Source organism: Suncus etruscus, chromosome 2 (genome assembly GCF_024139225.1).
Source record: "Suncus etruscus isolate mSunEtr1 chromosome 2, mSunEtr1.pri.cur, whole genome shotgun sequence".
Classification (NCBI taxonomy): Eukaryota; Metazoa; Chordata; class Mammalia; order Eulipotyphla; family Soricidae; genus Suncus; species Suncus etruscus.
Window position 1 is genome coordinate 52,156,107 of NC_064849.1, and position 20,014 is coordinate 52,176,120.

General features: G+C 39.8%; 1 protein-coding gene across 1 annotated transcript; it reads right to left on the minus strand.

Moving 5' to 3' along the window:
• Positions 1-3,285: 3,285 nt before the first annotated feature.
• On the minus strand, positions 3,286-17,479 carry PAX9 (paired box 9). Its single transcript, XM_049766695.1, has 3 exons — positions 16,744-17,479; positions 13,537-13,679; positions 3,286-3,540 (listed from the first exon to the last, which is right to left on the minus strand). Exons 1-3 carry the CDS (start codon positions 17,477-17,479, stop codon positions 3,286-3,288), a joined length of 1,134 nt encoding a protein of 377 aa, XP_049622652.1.
• Positions 17,480-20,014: the final 2,535 nt, after the last annotated feature.

Genomic DNA, 20,014 nt, shown 5'->3' on the forward strand with positions numbered 1-20,014 from the left:
TGGATCCTGATATGATTCTCCTCTAAAGAAAACAAAATTAGTTACATGTTCTATGTGCCACTTGTTCTTAACTACTATAATATATTTCTACCATGATGGTATGTCACTAAAGCATTTTGAAAATAAAAATAAAAGATAACATAATAATTATTACTCTTTATTAATTTAGAGCATTTTAAGTATAAAAATAAAGGCTTTTTAACATACTGTATATACATACACAGCCTTCGATTGTACATCCTTTTCAAAGTGTATTTAATTTATATCTCAGCCCAATATTCAATAAGAGGTTTGTTAAGAGTAGGAAAACCCCAGAGAAAAACAAACGTTCCTATTGTACACTGCATTTGATCCTTGCTGGTAATATTTTTCATATTTGTACAGAATATTTAGCCTGCACAGAGCCATGAATTTGAGCCTCTACCCTTTCCATATGCTTGGGAGTAAAAGTATCTCTGAAGCATGTATATGTCAGTTTAAAAACACCATTTTTACTCCCTAAGAAACAGAGGAAATATTCAGCCTTGGCCAATAGTAATAATGTTTAAAAATCATACCAACCCCCCCCCAAAATCAAACAATCACAGAAAGCAAACATATACCATCCCATTTTCCTTAGCTTATATTTTAAAGTACACTTCAGTCATAATAACAAATTGTATTTAGGCTTTCTATTGTCTTTTTAAATTTATATCGTGTGTATTAACTATGGTTTTTGAAAAGATATAGGCAAAGAAGATAAAAATGAAAACTTTGATACTATTAATAAATTTTTAAGATAAGAGAACCAGAAAAATTTATAAATAGCATAACAAGAGATTTCTTAATTTAGATTAGGAAAACATCTAATTGTATTCCCATACAAACAATTAATATTTTAAGGACTCCAGTGGCCACCTAAAAATATCTGATTAGGAATAATTCTGTGCCCTATGTCAGTTTTTTCTGGATGGCAGGAGAGTTCCCGTTACGCATGGCTTTAAAGTCTCCACCAAAATATTGGACTGATATCTTTGTTCCATTCGGTTTAGTCTATTTTTTCACCAGACTGAGAACTCCAGATGTCAATGGGAGTTTTATAAGATCAAAGGAAGACTATGGCCCTGAGAGTTCATCTGCTCCTTCTGCTTATTCTTCTCCTGAAGTTATAATCCTCTGTTTGTAGCACTGAATTTTAGTTGCTTTAGAAATAAATTCAGTTCAAAGATATTATAAGGTATCTTCTGCTTGAAAGAAGCAGTTCCTCAAACATAACTCATATGTCAGAAATCTGCTTACTATTAATGTCCAAGCAATTTGAAAATTTAGCTCATCTAGTTATCTGAAGCCATGAAACCAATAAAAATGAACTGGATAGCCATGTACGCTGTGCACAGCACAGATAGAAAGGAAACAAAATCACCTCATAAATGCATATTTAACATCCATATGTAGTGATGTGCCTTTTTAGTTATTGCACAGAATTAATAAAAAACCACAATATATTAATTTTCCAATAGATGAATGGTAACAAAGACTTTAAACACATCTTTGCAAGCCTATATTGCCAAGCAGGAAAAAATGTCTTATAAAAGAGAAAAAAAATGTAGAATTTTGCCGCAAAATTGATTGTTTTAAAATACAGCTCATAACACACACACACACACACACACACACACACACACACACATACACACACACACATCCATACACATACTATTTCTCTATAACATTAAAGTGAAAAACATATTGGCCATGGGGCCAAAGTGATAGTACAGCTGATAGGATGTTTGCCTTATAGTTGGTCTACTCAGTTTTAATCCCCAGCATTCCATATGGTCCCCTGAGCCTGCCAGGAATAATTCCTGAGCACAGAGCCAGGAGTAACCCCTGAACCCCACTGGGTGTGGCTCAAAAACCAAAACAAACAAACAAAAAATATTGGCCTAGAAAGTTCTGTCAGTTAACATGTGTCCTGTAACTCCCAAAATGAATAAAGGGAATTAATTAAAATTAAATAGTATCTGTATTTCTACAACCACCAGTTTTCCTACTCATGAAACATGCTTCTTTACAACAATGTAAACTTCACAGAAAGCCATTTTTACATTCATTAGAGCAGAATTTTCCATTTTCTTTAAATTACAAAATAATTTTGGTCTGAAATTGCTGAACACACAGATAGGCCAACAATAACAGTACAATTTAGTTTCACAGTGGTTTTCTTAATATAAAGTTCATGTAAGTCTCTTTGTAAAGCATTTCACATTAAACATACATTTCTAGGGACTTCGTTTAGAGCATTCTTGTTTAGATATTTTCCACCTCTTTGTCTTTATATGCTTGGCATGTGTATTATTTTATTAGGATACAAAATGGGAGACTGGCATGTTTTATCTTTCGATTGAGTCTTCTGCTGTATAAAGAAAATGTCCTTCATGCGATAATAAAGCCGTCCTTCACTGCACACACAGAATCTGGGGTATGTCCAGGTCCAGGAGCTCAAGCAACCCTCCACCAAACAGGAAAAAGAAGTTGACAGAAAGTCACCTTTGCAAAAAGAAGAAAAAACAACAGAGAGAAGAGTAGAGGTAGGAAGGAACGATAACTTAAGGAATGAAAACAGAAATGCACCATCCAGAGCCCATATTTACAAACTAATAAAAAATATAAACATTATTGTATTTGGAACCAAGTCAAAACAAGGAGGAGTTAAATCCAGAAATTGTTTATGTGTTACATGTAATTTTCTATTTTAAAATTAAACAAAGGATCACTCAACTCAATTACTGATTGGTTTTCTAATGATGAATTAAAGCTTATTTGGCCACCTTATTTGATTAGAGGGTGTAACATAACTTTTTTCTGTATGTATTTTCCTTTATTGATTTTGCAAAATCTCTACAATTGCACGTTTCAAAAGTTCAGGTTGATTTAAAATAAATATACACATATGGTTTTACCAAAAACTCGTTTAAAAAGTTTCTTAAGCCCTTTGAGGGGTGCAGGTTTCTTCACTATGTTAAAACAGTGTGTGGGCAACACGAATATCTTGTTCAATCCTTAACATTACTTTTGTTTTTAAATCCTAAAGTCATGTCAGGTTTTCTGGGAGAGAAAAGTTTATGGCAAGAAATATTTAAGTGTCATCAGAACAAAGGATGTAAGTCCTTAAAGCCAGCTTTTGAGGCAGGAAGGTTGGAGGGCAGGAAGGATGGAATCCAAGATGAGGGAAAGGGGTGGGTTTGCTGAAGGATTCACCACTCCAGACCCCCTGTAGTGTGTGGTGCAGCTGGGACACCCCCATCACAGCGCAGAAGCTGTGACAGAGTGACTCCCTTCTCTGGCTGCTTGCATTCCTTTGAATGCCAGGGATGTTGGAATGTCACAGTTGTGGGGGGAAAGTGGGGTGCCACTGGCATGTTGCCATCCGTGTCCAGCCACATAACCAGAAGGAGCAGCACTGTAGGTCATATAAGGAGACACTTGGGCCGGGGTAGGATAAGGAGCCATGCTGGATGCTGACACAAAACTGCTCACCGCCGGGAGACCATTTGGTGCCTAAGAGGAAAAGTGAAAATAATCACATTATCATCACTCACCTTTCATAGTTCTTAAAGAATAGCAGAATCTAAGTTCTGAGTAGTTGTAACTAACCTTCTGACTAACATATCTGACTGATTCCATTTTATAGTGACCTTCATTTATTCAAAATGCATTCATAATCTTGCTCCATAAACAAATATGGTGCCAAAAGACATGATAATAATTTTTCCACAAAATTTTGTGGAGTTTTTCTACAAAAGTTATAACCAGAAAATTCACAGTATTTGTTTTTCCTATTTGGAATTACAGGAAGAAAAAATGTAATATGAGGAAAAGAATGATTCTTAAATTACTCTTGAATCTCTTCAACTTTCCATATGCCTATGTCAACCTTCCCTGTACATGAGTTTGTTTGTTGTTGTTTGTTTTTTGTGTGTGGATTTGGGGGTGGGGGGCTCTTTTATTGAAGCATTTAGGACTGGCCTGACTAGTGAGGCTTTCGTTGCCAGTAATGGAGGGCAGAGAGTACAGGCTGTCACTTTAGAAACTCAAAATGAGTGTGACTTTTGTTTAAGAAAACATGGGCCATATTCTTAAATGTCATGTTGAAAACACTATTTGGACAAAAGACAAAAAGTTGGACAGTTTCTCCATAAGGATTTTAAAATGGAGTTGGGATTTATTTTTCTAGAGCTGTTTATCAAAAAAAAAAAGAAAAAGAAAAAAGAAAGTAAAATGTCTGTGTGAATATAAAAGAACTTTGTATGGTTTTGAAATTGGACATTTGCTTGCAAATTTGGGGGGCCTTTTGATGTGAATTTTTAAGCCACATGGATAAATTTTTTGAAATAAGTTTAACATGAAAATCTGAGTATGTAAACAAAACACCACAGCTCTGGCAATCAAATGTGCCTAGAAACTAGTGTTCTTGACTCCAATAACTTATTGTTGGTATTGTTACTATTGACAACACCAAAACACTCAAAACACCCTGATTTCTAATCCTAGTTCTGGCATGAGGATTTAGCATTTCTCTTCAAGGAACTCCCCCTATTCCAGTTTCTACATTATTTATAAATTAAAAGCAAATTCTTTTCCCTGACAATATGAATGAATCAACACATCAACATATTGAACATAAAATAATAATAATATAATTATTATAGGTAATGCTGCTTTATTCTTTTGAGGTAAGTAAAGCAGGTACATGTTAATAAGATGCTTTTGCTTTTTCCAACTCAAATGAGCATAAAAATTAAATTAGCATCATTTCCTAACTGAATTTTTTTATTTTTATTCCCATCTATGGAAATCAATTATTTTCTCTATTTAGAGTAATATGTGAATTTGATTATGTAGATGGATTTTACACTGTTAATGGGTTTCTAACAAAATTACAATAAAAGTAACAGGTCAACCTTCTGCTCTTGACCTTTATTTGTTTGGAGTTTATACCAGCAGTGCTCAGGGTTTACTACTGGCTCTGCACTCAGGGGTCACTACTCCTCATAGCATTCAGGGCAACCCTATGCTTTGTCTAATGTATGCATGGCAAGTGCCCTACTTATTGAACTATCCTTTCAAACCCCAGCTGCCCTTGTTCTTTAAGAACAAATTTTTCTGTATTTATCCTTGAAGCAACTTCCCTAGTCCTGAAGTTGTTATCTTCATGTCAGCTTTTTATACTACTTTTTAGAAATGCAATTTATTTTTAATATTTATGTATATCTAATAAAATGGTTGAAATGATTTTGTACTATCATGCTTTTTGGTGGATTTCTCAAGACTATTAATATACAAAATATTATTTTATCTCTTAATTTTCAAAAATGTTCTTCATGTTTTATTTATCAAGGTAGAAAGAAAACTAAAATGTCTGGAATTTCTCCTCTGTCTGAGACACAAAGACATACCCAACATAATTTATTCAGTAATTTCATTAGTCAACCCCTACAATTAATAATTGATCCTTATAGCTGGTTGTAGATTTTGGATTTATAATAATTACAAGACAATTTATAATGACTACAAGTGTAGTCATTGTTTAATTGAAAGTAAAATGTGTAAAAACGGTCTCAGAGGAAGATGCTGTCTTTTGGAGTATGTTTTTGGACCATACCCAGCAGCAGGGGTAGGGATCAAATCAAGGCCCCCCCACATGCAATGTATGTATTCCAGCCCTTTGATTGATCTCCCTGGTCCCTGAGATGTGATTTTTTTTAATAGAGAAACCTTTAGTCACCATTGCTGTATATAAATGAAGTTTTATTTTTTAACAACATAAAGTAGATTAAATAATTTTTTTCTTTATCATAGGCCATAATCATGTGTTAAAAGAAATGATCAGGATTGAGGCAATATCATAACAAGTAGGGCACTTGTCTTACACATAGCCAACCCAGTTCAGTTCCCAGCACCATATATGGTTCCTCTTCGACTTATGTACATCAGGAGTAAGCCCTGAGCACTCCCAACTGTGGACCAACCTTCCCCTACCAAGAAAAATAAAAGGATAAGAAATTATTGCCTTTATCTGATGAAGGGCACTCTGTGGAAAATTGTTCTGCTTTTTCTGATCAGTTGAGAGATAGACACAATTTAATCTCAAACAAGATTATTTTTAGAGATAACAAAATGTTTTCTATAATGAGTCCAAATTCTTTAGAAATGTCTTAATTTCTAAAACCCCCTTGCCCAGGCTGAGTTGAATGTTTGTGTGAGTCCCTTAATTTCAACCTGGACACCGCAAGGCTCTGAGAGTTGACTCTGCTAAAGAGGCCCCTCTGATTAAAAGTGAGGTGCAGGGCAGGAGAAGATAGTAGAACTACTGCCATGAGCAGAGAAGATGCCTGGAAAACTGCTAACCAGGTTTTAATCCCCAGGATTCAATCCCTAGCACCCCATATGGTCTCTAGAGCCCACCAAGAGTGATTCCCTGAGTGTAAAGCTAGAAGTAAGCCTTGAGCACAGCTGAGTGTGACATCAAAACCAAAAAATAATGACAAAAGCAAATAACTTTACAAAAAAATGACATTTCCCCTCTACTTCTAAGAATGGCTCATTAGAATGGCTCAAATGAGATAATTTAGGATTTTCAGAAGATAATGTAAAAACAAAGAACTGTCTAACTGCAGGGAAAAAAAAATCTAGAACTCTATATAGACCTTACAGTGGTGGTGATTTTTATTTATAATTTTCTCAATAGTCTATAATATTGAGGAATTATATCAATTCAATATGAAAAGGTATTTATAATTGGCTGCTTGCATTATAGCATTAATTCACATTTACCCTACTGATACCAATAAGCACCAAGGTTTATAAGATAAAAATATTAGGTTAAAAGTTATTAAAAATAACGAAAACAAGTGCCATGTTTCACAAACACGTACAATTAAACAGATAGTCAGAATGCTGAGTTTGTTATCTTTCTTTTCTCCTCGTATAATGTACCCTCAGAACAATTTTCTCCCCTTTTGAGTTCCTTCTGAGACTTCTGCTATTCTGTTGCAGTGCCTACAGTCCCACTGTCTAAATGTTTTTTTCCTTCTATTTTGCTCAGACATTCTCTCTGGAATACTGCCCCCCCCGAAGAAGCCATACTGGGTGGGTTCTGATCTTAAATAATACTCCTTGAATTTAGGTGGAAGCAGAAAACTGAATTTATACCCCAAAATTTATCATTTTTGTCTCTGGGTATCTTACTTATTCCATTATTACTTATTTCATTATTTGTTTGACAAGTGTAAAAGCTTATTTTTCCATAGTTGGCAAATTTCTCATACTTAAGGCCCTAAACCTATTTCTTTATACTTTCATTCCTGTTAGTATTAAATATATTAAAATTCTCAAAAATACACAATATACTTCGGTTATTTTTAGTGATGCAGTTCCTTCTATGATGTAGAAAAGGATAAGAAAAAAAAAACAAAAAAATTGACATCATTTTGTCAAAAAGGCAAGATGAAGCTCAAGCTTACAGGACAAAACAAAAAACACGCTAACCTTAAACAGTATAAAAAATAGCTCTTAGCTTTTCCTCGGGTTAAATTAAAATCTATATTGGGGAGTGAGAGATTCAGGTTGTTTTGTCTTATTTTTTTTTCTTACTGAATGAATATTTTTTAAAACATACATGCCACCTTACTCTGTTCATTCATTCAAGTGACTCAATAAACACATCAATTTCACACTATTAATTTCAAAACAGGACATTAGTAAGATATATAAATCTCTAGTTGGTAAAGTAATTGTTATTTATGAAGCAATCATGGAAAGAGTAAAATTTTCCACCGCAAAGGCAAACTTCTACAGGTAGCATTGATGTTTGTTTACTCTTTTCAGTAAAAAATGTACATGACTTAAACTTCCAAAATCTGTTTAATGTTTTCAGTGAAGGGCATGTAATTAATCTGAAAAGCTAGTTAGGCTGAGTAGAAACTACCAAATGTACACCATAAATATAGTGGGAGCAAACATGCTAAATTACCCTATTTAATTGGATTGTAAATATGATTTATAAATCAACCAACATATGGAATCCCCAGGGAAGAGTAAACAAATTTTCCAAATGAAACCCCAGCAATGGGCATGTAATGGAAATCTCATTTTTGAAAATGACTTTACCTAAAGATGTCATAAATAAGAAATCCATCAACTGCTTATTCATGTCTATCTTCATGAAAGCCATGAAAACATTTCCTCTAAAGAACTCTTCAAGTTTGCCTCCCTGAAGCAAACTCTTCTAGGTAATTTTGAGAATGAGACTTACTTATATCAAGTAAAATAGGCCAAATTACATACCCACGAAAAAAAGTTAATTATTTTGATGGATATATTTGCCAAAAGACAGGTTTTATCCCACTAACATTAGAAGAAAAAAAGTGCAATATAGTCTAGTTAAGATTATCAAGAATGAAAACATGACTTTTCATTAGTTTTAAAATGTTTGAAATATAGGTTTTACCATTTTCTAAAACTATGTTTTTAAATAAATACTGATGAACTATATTGCCAGAGAGCCAGGATATAAATATTTTGGGAATATAGATTTGCCTTAACATCTCACATTGCCACAAAATAGAACCCATCATTGACTTTTCATAATCATTTTATGCTATTATTGGTGCAGATTTTTGAAATAAAAAATTTGCTTAAAAAAGCTAGACATTTAACACAGAACAAACATACTTTAAGTAAGCAAAATGAATAAAGCTATTGAAAAAGGTAAATAAAAGTTCTAACACAGCCATTTCATTATTTGATTTATGGTCATTCCATTTATTATCCCCTTCTCCAAAAGAAAATGGAAATGTATTTGTATCCAAACATTGGTGACCACGAAAAAACTGGTATAACAACTGTCTGGTAATTTAAAGGTCATAGAATTTTCTTCAAATTCTTGGAATAGTCTACTAAACATTTTCTCTCTTAGAGAAATGTGAACAGTAGTGTCAGGCTCTCAACCCAGTCTTTCATCTACTCATCAGTTCTACCTGTTCCTTCCCTAATGGAGAAATTACTTTATATAAGATTATTTTATGACTACTTTAATATGACTTAAGCACAAGTAAGCTTAATACAAAATGTCAGCTTCCATGTCATAGTAAGAAAAGCATTTGTATATGAGAACAAAAAATTTTTTTCTCATAGTGAAATTATTTTTTCACTTTCATTCTACAGTTCTTAATTCATTATGTAATGACCTTGTAAAACAAGTCAGATAAAATGAACAATATTGCAAATACGGTTTCAACACTCACATAAAAGGATCTTTTTTAAGTATGCTTACTAATCAAATTGTAGATCTAAATATTTCCAGGAAAGAGAAAAAAGCAATACAATTATTCTTTGTATTTCATGTTTCCAGATGTTACTAAAATAGTCTGGAAAAACTTTAATTACATTTTTAATTTTTTGTTTGTTTGTTTGTTTGTTTGTTTGTTTTGGCCCACACCCGGCAACACTCAGGGGTTACTCCTGGCTATCTGCTCAGAAATAGCTCCTGGCAGTCAAGGGGGACCATATGGGACGCTGGGATTCAAACCAACCACGTTAGTTCCTGGGCCGGCTGCTTGCAAGGCAAAAGCCGCTGTGCTATCTCTCCGGCCCCACATTTTTAATATTTTATGATATGGCTTACTGATTCATAATTGCACATCTTGTTTTAGGATTAAAATAGTTTAAAACTAAGTAGATTAAAGAATTTTTGTCACAGTAGAGAACGTTATAAAATATTATTGGCATTTTCTGAAATTTTATTCTTACAAAACTATAAATTATTTTACATATAGTTTTATTTGATATGCTGAAAACTCCAGTGCAACTTTATTTTAATTTTTATGAGACTGATGTCAATTGGATTTTAGGTACTAAAAATTATGCACTGGAAATTATATTTCAGATTCAGAAATACTATATTTCAATATTTTCACTGTTTGTACCTAAACTTTTCCTGTATATTCTTATATTTTGTCTAAAATTTTCTTTTTTTTTTTTTTTTTGGTTTTTGGGTCACACCCGGCAGCGCTCAGGGATTACTCCTGGCTCTATGCTCAAAAATTACTCCTGGCAGGCTCTGGGAACCATATGGGATGCCAGATTCGAACCACCATCCTTCTGCATGCAAGGCAAACACCCTACCTCCATGCTATTTCTCTGGCCCTGAATTTTCTTATATCTTTATTTTTGACATCTAAATTTTTAGCTAATGTAATATTAAATTTACTTCTTAAGCATACACTATTCTGAAGTACACAAAGCTTGTAGGGCTGCCGCTTATTAGCGCAATAGATATGCACTACTTTTTAAGAAAGTAGAAAAATTTTAAAGGATTACAAAACTATTAATAAACTTAATATTGGGTAAACAAAAGGACTCCTGAATAGTATCATAAAATAAAATACATGTGTAATATTAGTTGTATAATCAGTTGTAATATTTAAAATCAGTATTTTAAAAAGGATAGGATATGTTAGGTGAAATGAGCATAAGGTTCTAATTATTAACAATTGGACATCTTTACAGTTTAAGTTAAAAATAGGATCTCTAGATTATAGTAATCAGTAGTACCTGCAATCAGTTTTTAATTCAGTCTTTTTTTAGTAATTTTACAGGTGTCTTCTGGGAAAAGTGTATGCATCCCCTAATTCTGAATTCTCAATATCCTCTTTTATATACAAAAATTAAATCATATCATAAAAATGGAATCATATTATACTGAATTATTTAATAACAATGACAAGTTCACTGAAAATATCATGTACACAATTTTAAGAATTTTTCTTTGCTAAGGCTAAAATTTTGCTCAAAAAGAAAATATAAGGTTTTCTCTATACACATAGAGGAAAAATGTCATCTGATTTTACATTTGGTTGAAAAATATACATATTCACAATACTTTGAGAAAACAAAGCCACCCTTAAAAGTTGAGATTTGATCATATAGTAAGACAAACACATGTATTTACTGTCTTTGCATGTTTGTTTATGAGCAAGTATTAATGTATGACTTTACCCTCAAAAAAATCAATGTCTATACTCTATAACAGCTCTAAAAAAGACAGAATAAGCTATGTATTTAGTTCACATATCTTCATCAATAAATTATTTTATCATTGTATTATGTAGCCAATCATTTCATTGTGCTTAGAAACAATTCAAGTTTTCAAAGTTTACCTCATCTTAATTATCTTACTACATGGGAATGCAGAAGACTAGCATATTACAATTTACAACTTTTAAAATGTTTCCTATAAATATCCTTTTTTTATTTGGAAAAAAATGTTAACTTGTTTTTTTTTAAGTTATTTAGCCTCTTCTTTAAATTATTTGTTTTTAGAAATCTTATAATTTAATATTTGACACATTAAATATAATCCATTTTTTTGTTTTTTTTTAGGCCACACCCGTTACTCCTGGCTAAGCGCTCAGAAATCGCCCCTGGCTTGGGGGGACCATATGGGACACAGGGGGATCAAACAGCAGTCCTTCCTCGGCAAGGCAGACACCTTACCTCTAGCACCACCTCACCGGCCCCAAATATAATCCATTTTAATATTAAGAATATATAGGATAGAATATTTGAAGCTTCTATTTTTATTTTAAATCGGTGAATTTAGTGTTACGTGCACATATAAATGAATCATTTCATAGCAATTTTAAGTGCAAGACCTTAACTCAAGGGAATAAATATAAAATTAATTTTGGATTATAACACTGCTCTCTATATAAAATGGGTTCATGAAGTACATATGAACTTTACAGACTGAGTTTCAACACTATACTTCATGAGGCTATTCCAAGAAATGATGGCCTAATAAAAATTACTGAACACCTATTAAATAAAGGTCAAGTGCTTTATATACATTCCTATTATTTTCAACTAAATACCTTGGTCTTTTTTTGACTCTGTGCTCTCTGAACAAAGCATGTACTGAACCTCCCACCAAAAATTTTTTTGTTTTTGAGAAGTCAGTCTCTACTGTCATTTAGAACTACAGTTCATTTTAATCTTATATGTGCCATACATCCATAATTGCAGTATCCCATTGAATCTTCACAATATCCCTTGAGGTTCCTTGTTTGATGAAGAAATCGAGAGCCTGACAGATAAATGACAGGGGAGCCTAACTATTGCATTAAAGAGAGAGAGAGAGAGAGAGAGAGAGAGAGAGAGAGAGAGAGAGAGAGAGAGAGAGAGAGAGAGAGAGAGAGAGAGAGAGAGAGAGAGAGAGAGAGAGAGAGAGAGAGAGAGAGAGAGAGAGAGAGAGAGAGAGAGAGAGAGACAGGCCCTAGTGTAAGTTTACGAACTTTCCTAAAATTTCCACTAGTATTCTTTACAGTAGAGGGAGACTCAGTTCAGGAAGAAGGCTCCCTAACTTGCTTTTCTCGGTAATTTTTCCTTTTCTCAAATTTTTTGCCCCGGAAGAGTCCTAGAACATTCTTACAGAATAAGGGAGAGAGAATAGAAATGAGATTTGTTAGGGAAAATATGACTATGCATTTCCTCCAGCAAGTTAGTAAATCCGAGTTCCATTTTGACTTGAAATGTTAGTTTTGAAGTTTAAGAAAACGTGAAGATTTCGAAAAGGAAAAACTGGATGTTTGGAGGTTTGGGAATTGGTCTTAAGAAAAGGGCAAAGCTAACCCAGGTGCAATCAAACCAATGAAACCTAGTACAGCTTTCCTGTCCATTTGTTTGTCTGTTTGTTTGTGCTTATAGTCTAAGAACTTTGAACTCCAGACTCCAGCCAGAGGGATGGAGAACTTAACCCCCCTGGGCTTTTTGCTCTTGTGCTGGTTCAGTGTTACGCAGGGGCGGGGGCCAAAAATGAAGACATACTCTTGCTATTTCTTGGTTTTCTAAGAGTTGGAGGAGGAACAGAAGGAAAGAAAAATTAAAAGGTCCACACTGCAGCCAGTGCGTGTAATTTGAGGTTTTCTCACTAGCCTCCCCTGGGAGATGACGGTGTGACCTTTCATCGGGGAATGGTCAGATGAATGGTGTGACATTTCATCGGGGAATATTCATCCGGGCATGGCATGGCATATAGAGTCGCCCCCTTCTCAAGTGCTCTAAACCTGCCTGGCAGTGTGTTGGGGTCGGGGCTGATATTAGGGGGTGGGGGGTAGACTCGAGCACCGTGAAGCCGCCTCGTCTACCACGTTCCCTTCGCGCTGTCGCGAAGACCCACCAGCCCGGCCGCCTGCAGCTCCGAGGGCTTGGCGCGGCCTCCCTGCGCCTCCTAAGGCCCTTTAGTGGGCAGAAGGCTGCAAAGGTGCCTCCCGGACCTGGTCCCAGCGAAGTCCCTGCGGGGCATCTCCGGGGAGCTCTGTCCTCCAGGCCATCAGGACCTCAGCCTGGACCCCGAGCGACCCTCTCCACGCTGGACCGTGCGCGGGGCCTCGGAGGGCGCGTCCGGCCCTTCAGTGCGCGGTCAGAGCGTGCCCTGGCCTGGGCAGCCTCTGTCTCCAGGGCCCGCGCCCACCCGCCGGCCCCTCGACTCCTCACCTGGCCGTACTTGGCTTCCTGCTCCAAGGCGCCCTTGTCCAAGCCGTTCACCGCGTGCGGGGTGGCGGCAGGGAAGTTGTTGCGGCCCAAACTGCTCCACTCCTCCACCTTGGGGCTGTGGTAGGGGGAGCTGTCGCTCACTGCTGGAGAGGGAAGGAAAGAAGGTCTCAGGCTACGCATCCCACCAGCCTGGCCCTCCCCCCGAGTTGGGACCCGAATCCGTGATCTGGGAACACTAGGCTGCCGCTCTCCGTTGCGAATGGAGGGGGAGGCCCCATGCCTCCCTTGACCTCCAGGAACGCTAGGCCTAGAGGTAGCTCCCTGGCTTCCAGCGAAAGGCCTGGGACTTGCATTAGCTTCTGAGCGGGCCTCTCCCAGCTCTTTAACCCGCGAATTCTCTAACTCGAGAATTTTATTCTTTTTCCACTGGCCTTCACTTTCTCCCTCTTCTCCAAACTAATCCGAGAACCTGAAAGTTTTTCCAAATATTTCCTCGATCAGAAAGAAAATCTTTGGAAGCATATGTTCCTCCTGCATTAAGGCACCAGACAGCTGGTGGTTGACTAAAATCCGAAATTAATGCAGAATGAAAAGAGAGGGAGGGGTGGCCTGGCCTATTTTTCCAGTGCTGATGCTCAGAATTGTCTAGAAAAGTGCTCATTTTATTGTGAAGTTATAATACTTAAGTTAACAGGTTGAACAAAAGACCTGCAAAGTCCTTTGCAAACAAATAATTAAATGATGCCACATGCACAGAACACATGCAAAATATTCCCACACAAAGATTTCTGGCCTGTGTGTACATTCCTTATGTGTGTCTACCCTTGATACTCACTCTACACATTAAATATATGAGGTTATGTGCATATGACTCAAAAAATAAATAGTTACCACTATAATGCCACAAGTGTCAGCGGTTAAAAGCTAAAATGAGGTAAGTATTTCCTCCCCTCCCCATAGAACAAAGGGCATCTGCATGCAAAAATCTTCAAATTAAGAGTTTTGAAAAAGAAACAAAACAGTTATCCTTACTGCTCTTAAATAGAGATGTAAATAAAAGCATATTATGCTAACTAATCATCACAATTCGTACAGTTGTGCATATATTGTCATCTTTAAGTGACCAAGTGCAAGGTCTTTAAAAGAAGATATTTGAAAACAACAATCAATTTGCTTTTATCTGTGGGTCCTACAAATGGAGAAGCAGTTTAAGAAAGCCACTATAAGCTGGTTTTAAATATTTCCTCAGAAGTGACAATCATTTGGTAGAGATGCTTATTTGAAAAAATAATTATTTTACATATACAATACTGTCAGGAAGCAGACTGTTTAAAGCAGCATCCAGAAAGTGGGTCAAGAGTTGCTCTTCTTCAATGCCTAATACATTCCCAACAGCCATTTGGTCTTTTTTAGACTCCCTAAGAAAGAAAAGCTTTCTTTTCAACATTGTCAAGGTTTTTTTTTTTTTTTTTTTTTCACTATACTTCCCCCTCTCCTAAGAATTAGGTTGCGTTCTGTTTTGCACCAGGAAATTGTGTTTTGGCCTAGAACTGCCTGTCTCTTTTTGCTTTTCCAGACAAAAGACAGTCAGTGGGCACAAGCCTGAAGTTATCTTAGAAACTGAGATCCCCCGTGAGCCCCCATTTCTGCTGATCTCACACTTTCCCATGAACAGGGGCTTCCTTTACATGTCAGTAAGGTCAGTTTATCCTATAAATCAAGGGCAAATGCTCTCCAACGAAATGTCCAACGAGTCCTGAAATATGACAAAACTAAGCTTATAGAGGAATCTTCTACATACACAGAAAACAAGATGATGAGAAAACAGGGCTCTGCTTTAATTACTTAAAAAGATAATTGTGCCAATGTGGTGGCAACTGAGAAAGGCAAGAAATAATTAAAGGAACTACTCCCCCAACTTTCCTATTTAATTTTTCCTCTGCACTTTTAAACTTTTGGCTGAGAAGGTAAGCTCGTCTTTATCTCTTCATTACTTAAATTCTGTGTCTAGGGCATTTTTACTTTCTCTTCTCCCTACTAAAGAAGACATTAACATCAACACACACACACACACACACACACACACACACTAAAGAAGACATTAACATCAACACACCCCCCCCCACACACACACACACACCTCGCAGTAAAAGAAAACAAACCCCTCCAGTCTCCTGCGGAAGCCAAATTGAGGAGTAGAGGAATGGTTCTTACTTAGTAGAAAAGACACTCCCAGCCCTGCAAGGTCAAGGGTGAAAAGGAAGAGGACCTTGTGGTGGTACCCGCTGAATACATGAAGGGACTCCAGATCTCTGTTTTCCTAGGGAGTAGGGTACCCAAAGGAAAAAGGCAGGAGCTGGGAAAGGAGAAAGAACTGAAGAGAAGAGCTTCGTATTTTGTTCCCACCACAGTGGTGGTTAGTAACACTATCTCGGATGTGTGTATATACTTCCATGTGTGTAAACATAGATGTGCATGTGTCTATGCAAGTGTACATACATGTATCGTGTGTATAACTAGATGTGTATCGATACAAGAAAAGGGGTAGTCAAAAGGTGGGAGGGAGGAAGGAACAGAGAAGAAAATTAGTCCCGCAATGAGCAACGCTGTAACAAACGAGTTACTAGCAGTAACGTCGGGACCTCTGTTTCCGAGGAAAATGAAGCGAGGCATAAGAATGAAACCAATTAGGTGACATTTGAACTTCCTGCCCCAGCAAATTTGGCCTGATTGCCAGAATCCTAGAAGAATCCTGTAATTTCCACTGGGTGCCCGACTCCTCGCGGCTGCATGGGCTCCCCAAATAAACTGGCCGCAGCGGCGTCTGCAACCGGCAGCCCCACTCTTGCTCGGGCCTGCTGGGCTGCGCCCCAAGTCGGGTCCCCGCCACGCTCTGCTAGCGAGCGAGCCAGTGTGAGGCAGCGGCGGCGCGAGAGGCGGGGGAGGGTGGAAAATGCGAACCATGTGTTGGGGCTGGGGGGATGTTCTGGGTCTGGTAGTTTGAGATGAGGCAGGAGACTGTGTGTGGCAAGCCAAGGAAGGGCATGGTTTTCAAGTTAATGAGATCAGGACACCCCCTGGGAGGACTCCCTGCCTTCCCTAAGAGGGAAAAGCCTCGGGTGGTGGGATGGACGCCTGAAGACCCACAGAGGCAGAAATCTCAGGCAGGGCACCCAGGACGTCCCCACCCGGCCCCTGGCCCCCTACCTTGGTCGGTGATGGAGCGGATGCCCAGGATGTCGGTGACGGAGTGGGAGGAGGGCCAGGTGCGTGGCATGGCCACGGAGCCGGGGATGGCGGGCACGCCGGGCGGCGTGGGCACCTTGGCGGCCGCGGCCGAGATGGGGCTGGGGTAGGAGTAGATGTGGTTGTAGGGCAGCGCGGGCTGCGGCGCGGACTGGTGCTGCTTGTACGAGTCGTAGTGGCCCTGCTGGGTCAAGTTGCCGATCTTGTTGCGCAGGATGCGGCTAATGGAGCTCACCGAAGGCACGTTGTACTTGTCACACACGCCGTCGGCTAGCAGGCGGTCCCGGATCTCCCAGGCGAAGATGCCAGGGTCCCTCTGCTTGTAGGTCCGGATGTGCTTCACCACGGTGGGGGTGGTGACCCGGGGCTTGCTGCCCCCTATGGCTCCGGGCAAGATCGAACCCGTCTCGTTGTAACGCGCCAGGATCTTGCTGACGCAGCCGTGCGAGACCCGGAGCTGGCGGCTGATGTCACACGGTCGGATGCCCAGTTGGGCCAGTTCCACGATACGGAGCCGGATCGCGTTGGGCAGCGGCCTCCCGTTCACGAACACTCCTCCCAGCTGGTTCACCTCCCCAAAGGCTGGCTCTGCAAAAGGGAACACACGGCGGGCGCCCGAGGACGCGCACCCGCAGTTCGGGATAGCCGCTGGCCACGACCTCCGAGCGCGTCGGGGTGGGAGGTCGGGCGGGGGCATGGGTCCCGGGCTCTCCTACACGCTAAGGGCTCCGAACTTAGCCCCACCGCCCAGACTGCTGAGGTTGGGTCAAGGGCCCTACTTCCTTCATTCTGCTTGTGCCTACATGTAGCGGCAGCAGGTTAAAAAAAAAAAACGAGTGGTGAGACTCAAGGCAGCTTCGGGAGTTCAAAAGTCTCCAAGGCTGCGATGGAAATGGGCTTTTGACGCCTGCAATGTGCTCCTTCTCGCCTGTAGCTTGCTGAAGTCTCTGAGTCTCTTCCCCGGCCCCCCCCCCCCCAACTTCTCTCTTAAGGCCCTAAGCAATTAGAAAAAGATCTAGAGGAAACAAACTATGGGGGAGTGACCTCCCCGTTTCGTAGGCGTGTGAAACAAAACTTGGTGTCGCTGAGGCGGCGGGGCTGGCTAAGGCCACCGCGCACTTCTGGGAAAATGGCATCGACAGAAACCTAGTCGCCAACAGCGATCAGACTGAACGACTGGGCGCCACTGACCCTTAGCATGTTCCTACAACTTGTAGGAACATGAGCAAAGTCAATAAGTAAAGTGCGAGCGCTCAGTGGTGCGCGCCCTGGCGCTCCCTCCCTCCCTCCTTCGCCCGCTCGCTCCCTCCCTCCCTTCCTTCCCGGCTCTGACAGCGTCCCCCGCCGCCACTCACCCATTGCTCCGAGCAGTAAAGCCACGGGGCCCCAGTTCGACACTCCCCAAAGAAACTTTTCGCTAGACCTCAGTGGCCCAGTCAGTCTATCGCTGCTCCGGGCCGCCGGTGCCTCCGCTTCTTCACCCCGGGAGGAGGCGGCGAGAGTGCAAAAGGAAAGAGTAAAAGGAAGTCTGTGCCCTGATGAAAGAGGCTTGAGTTCTGCATTTCAATCTAAGCAGCAACGTGGGCTGGGCTGAGCGGGGCCGGGCGGCTCCGTCTATCACTCACTGGCGACACGCCTACAAAGAGGAGGCCCCAGGCACAACCCGTGCGCCGATTGGCGCGGCCTGCAGAGCGACACTGGAGTCCGGGAAAGTCCTTCCGCTGTCTCTTTCGGGCTGGCTCCGCACCTGAGTGACTAAATACAATTGAAAAGGGGCGTTTGACACCTTCCCAGGGGACTTTGCAAACAGACAGCAAAATCAGGCTGATAAAATGCTGAATGAGCAAAAGAGAGCTTGGCCCAAATATAAGAGAAACTACCCGAGATTTTTTTTTGGGGGGGGGGGGCTGGGGGTAAGGGGATGACAGATGTCTAAGAATTAAAATTAAAATTAAAATAATAGGTGAAAGATGAACGCCACTGTCCTTGCAGGTGGGGGTCGAAGTATCATAGGACTGTAATTCAGGCCCCTGTAGACTGACCGTAAAATAGTGCTATTTAAAATAGGCCTATCATACCCCTGTCCCGCCTGTTGACTAGGGTGCAGGTGTAAGAAGAGAGAGATGAGGATTTTTAGGGGAAATAGAATCTCCCAATAACAGTGACGCGGGGGTCAAACCTTAGCCCCTTGGGCTCTGGATAGGGCCCTGGCATGTGCAGAGGATTTAACCGACCTCAAGTGTTTAAAAGCCAGCACACCTTGCAGGACAAGAGTGAGCCAAAGGAAGGAGCGCGCAGCATTCTCCGTTGAAGCCAGAGCGCTGCTCTGCGCAACTCTGTTCTGTGCACAGTTCTCATGTCTGGCGGGTTCTCCCACCCAAGAGTCACTGGCAGAAGAGTTTGCTTAAATGTGAAAGATTCGGTTCTAGGAAAGTGAACACCCGGCCTGCATGTGTTTGTGTATGTGTCCTTAGCTCCCACAGGTCATGCGATTCTGCCAACTGCTGAATTTTCGTTTTCATTCACTCTGTTCTTAATTTAAAGTGTGCCGTGATCTTTGGCTTATTAACATTTAATGACACCTTTCGTTTCGCTTAATGAGAGTTAAGTTAAATGAGAGTTAAAATTAAAAACTAAAAGGAAACATGTTCAATGAACCTGGAGATTTGTTTCTAGTAAAGGCCACCAACACTACCATTTGACAACTGTAATGCTTCTTTTTTCTGCATCAGGGATTGGGGGTGGTCCAGGATTTCTCCCGGTAAGTGTGTCTCTGCTCTACACACAGAGAAGCTGACTAGACTCCTGCCAGGATAAGACATTAGTCTTGGAAAAATTAATGATCAGCCATACTTCTTTTTTGAAATTTACTGTAACCCCCGAATCCTCTGTCTTTTGTGGCAGGGCACTCTCTGCGATCAGATTTACATATAAGGTAAGTACTTGAAAAGTGAATTCAAATGCTCTGAAACCTTTATAACCGAGTTCTTGTGAAAAGTCCCACAGCTAGAATCACCAACTTGCCAGCTTGTTTATTTGTTCGTTTAAATGTTAAAAACGTCCCAGTTTGACGACAGCGATTTCATCGGGTCCAGTAGGTCGGACCATCCAGTAACAGTTAACGTGACCGCAGTTGCATGATGCTTTACAAAGCGGAGGTCCCAGGAAGTTCCTTCCCGTTTAAAAGCGGTGGCTCCTAGGGGGCTGAATTGCAAATTGGTTGAGCCAGCGC

Coding starts and splice junctions, on each gene's coding strand:
- PAX9 (XM_049766695.1), bottom strand. CDS start 17,479: ATGCCCCCGCCCGACCTCCCACCCCGACGCGCTCGGAGGTCGTGGCCA. Junction 13,680..16,743: donor CCGCTCCATCACCGACCAAG/GTAGGGGGCCAG, acceptor TTCCCTCTCCAG/CAGTGAGCGACAGCTCCCCC. Junction 3,541..13,536: donor AGGAAGCCAAGTACGGCCAG/GTGAGGAGTCGA, acceptor TTTTCCTCTTAG/GCACCAAATGGTCTCCCGGC.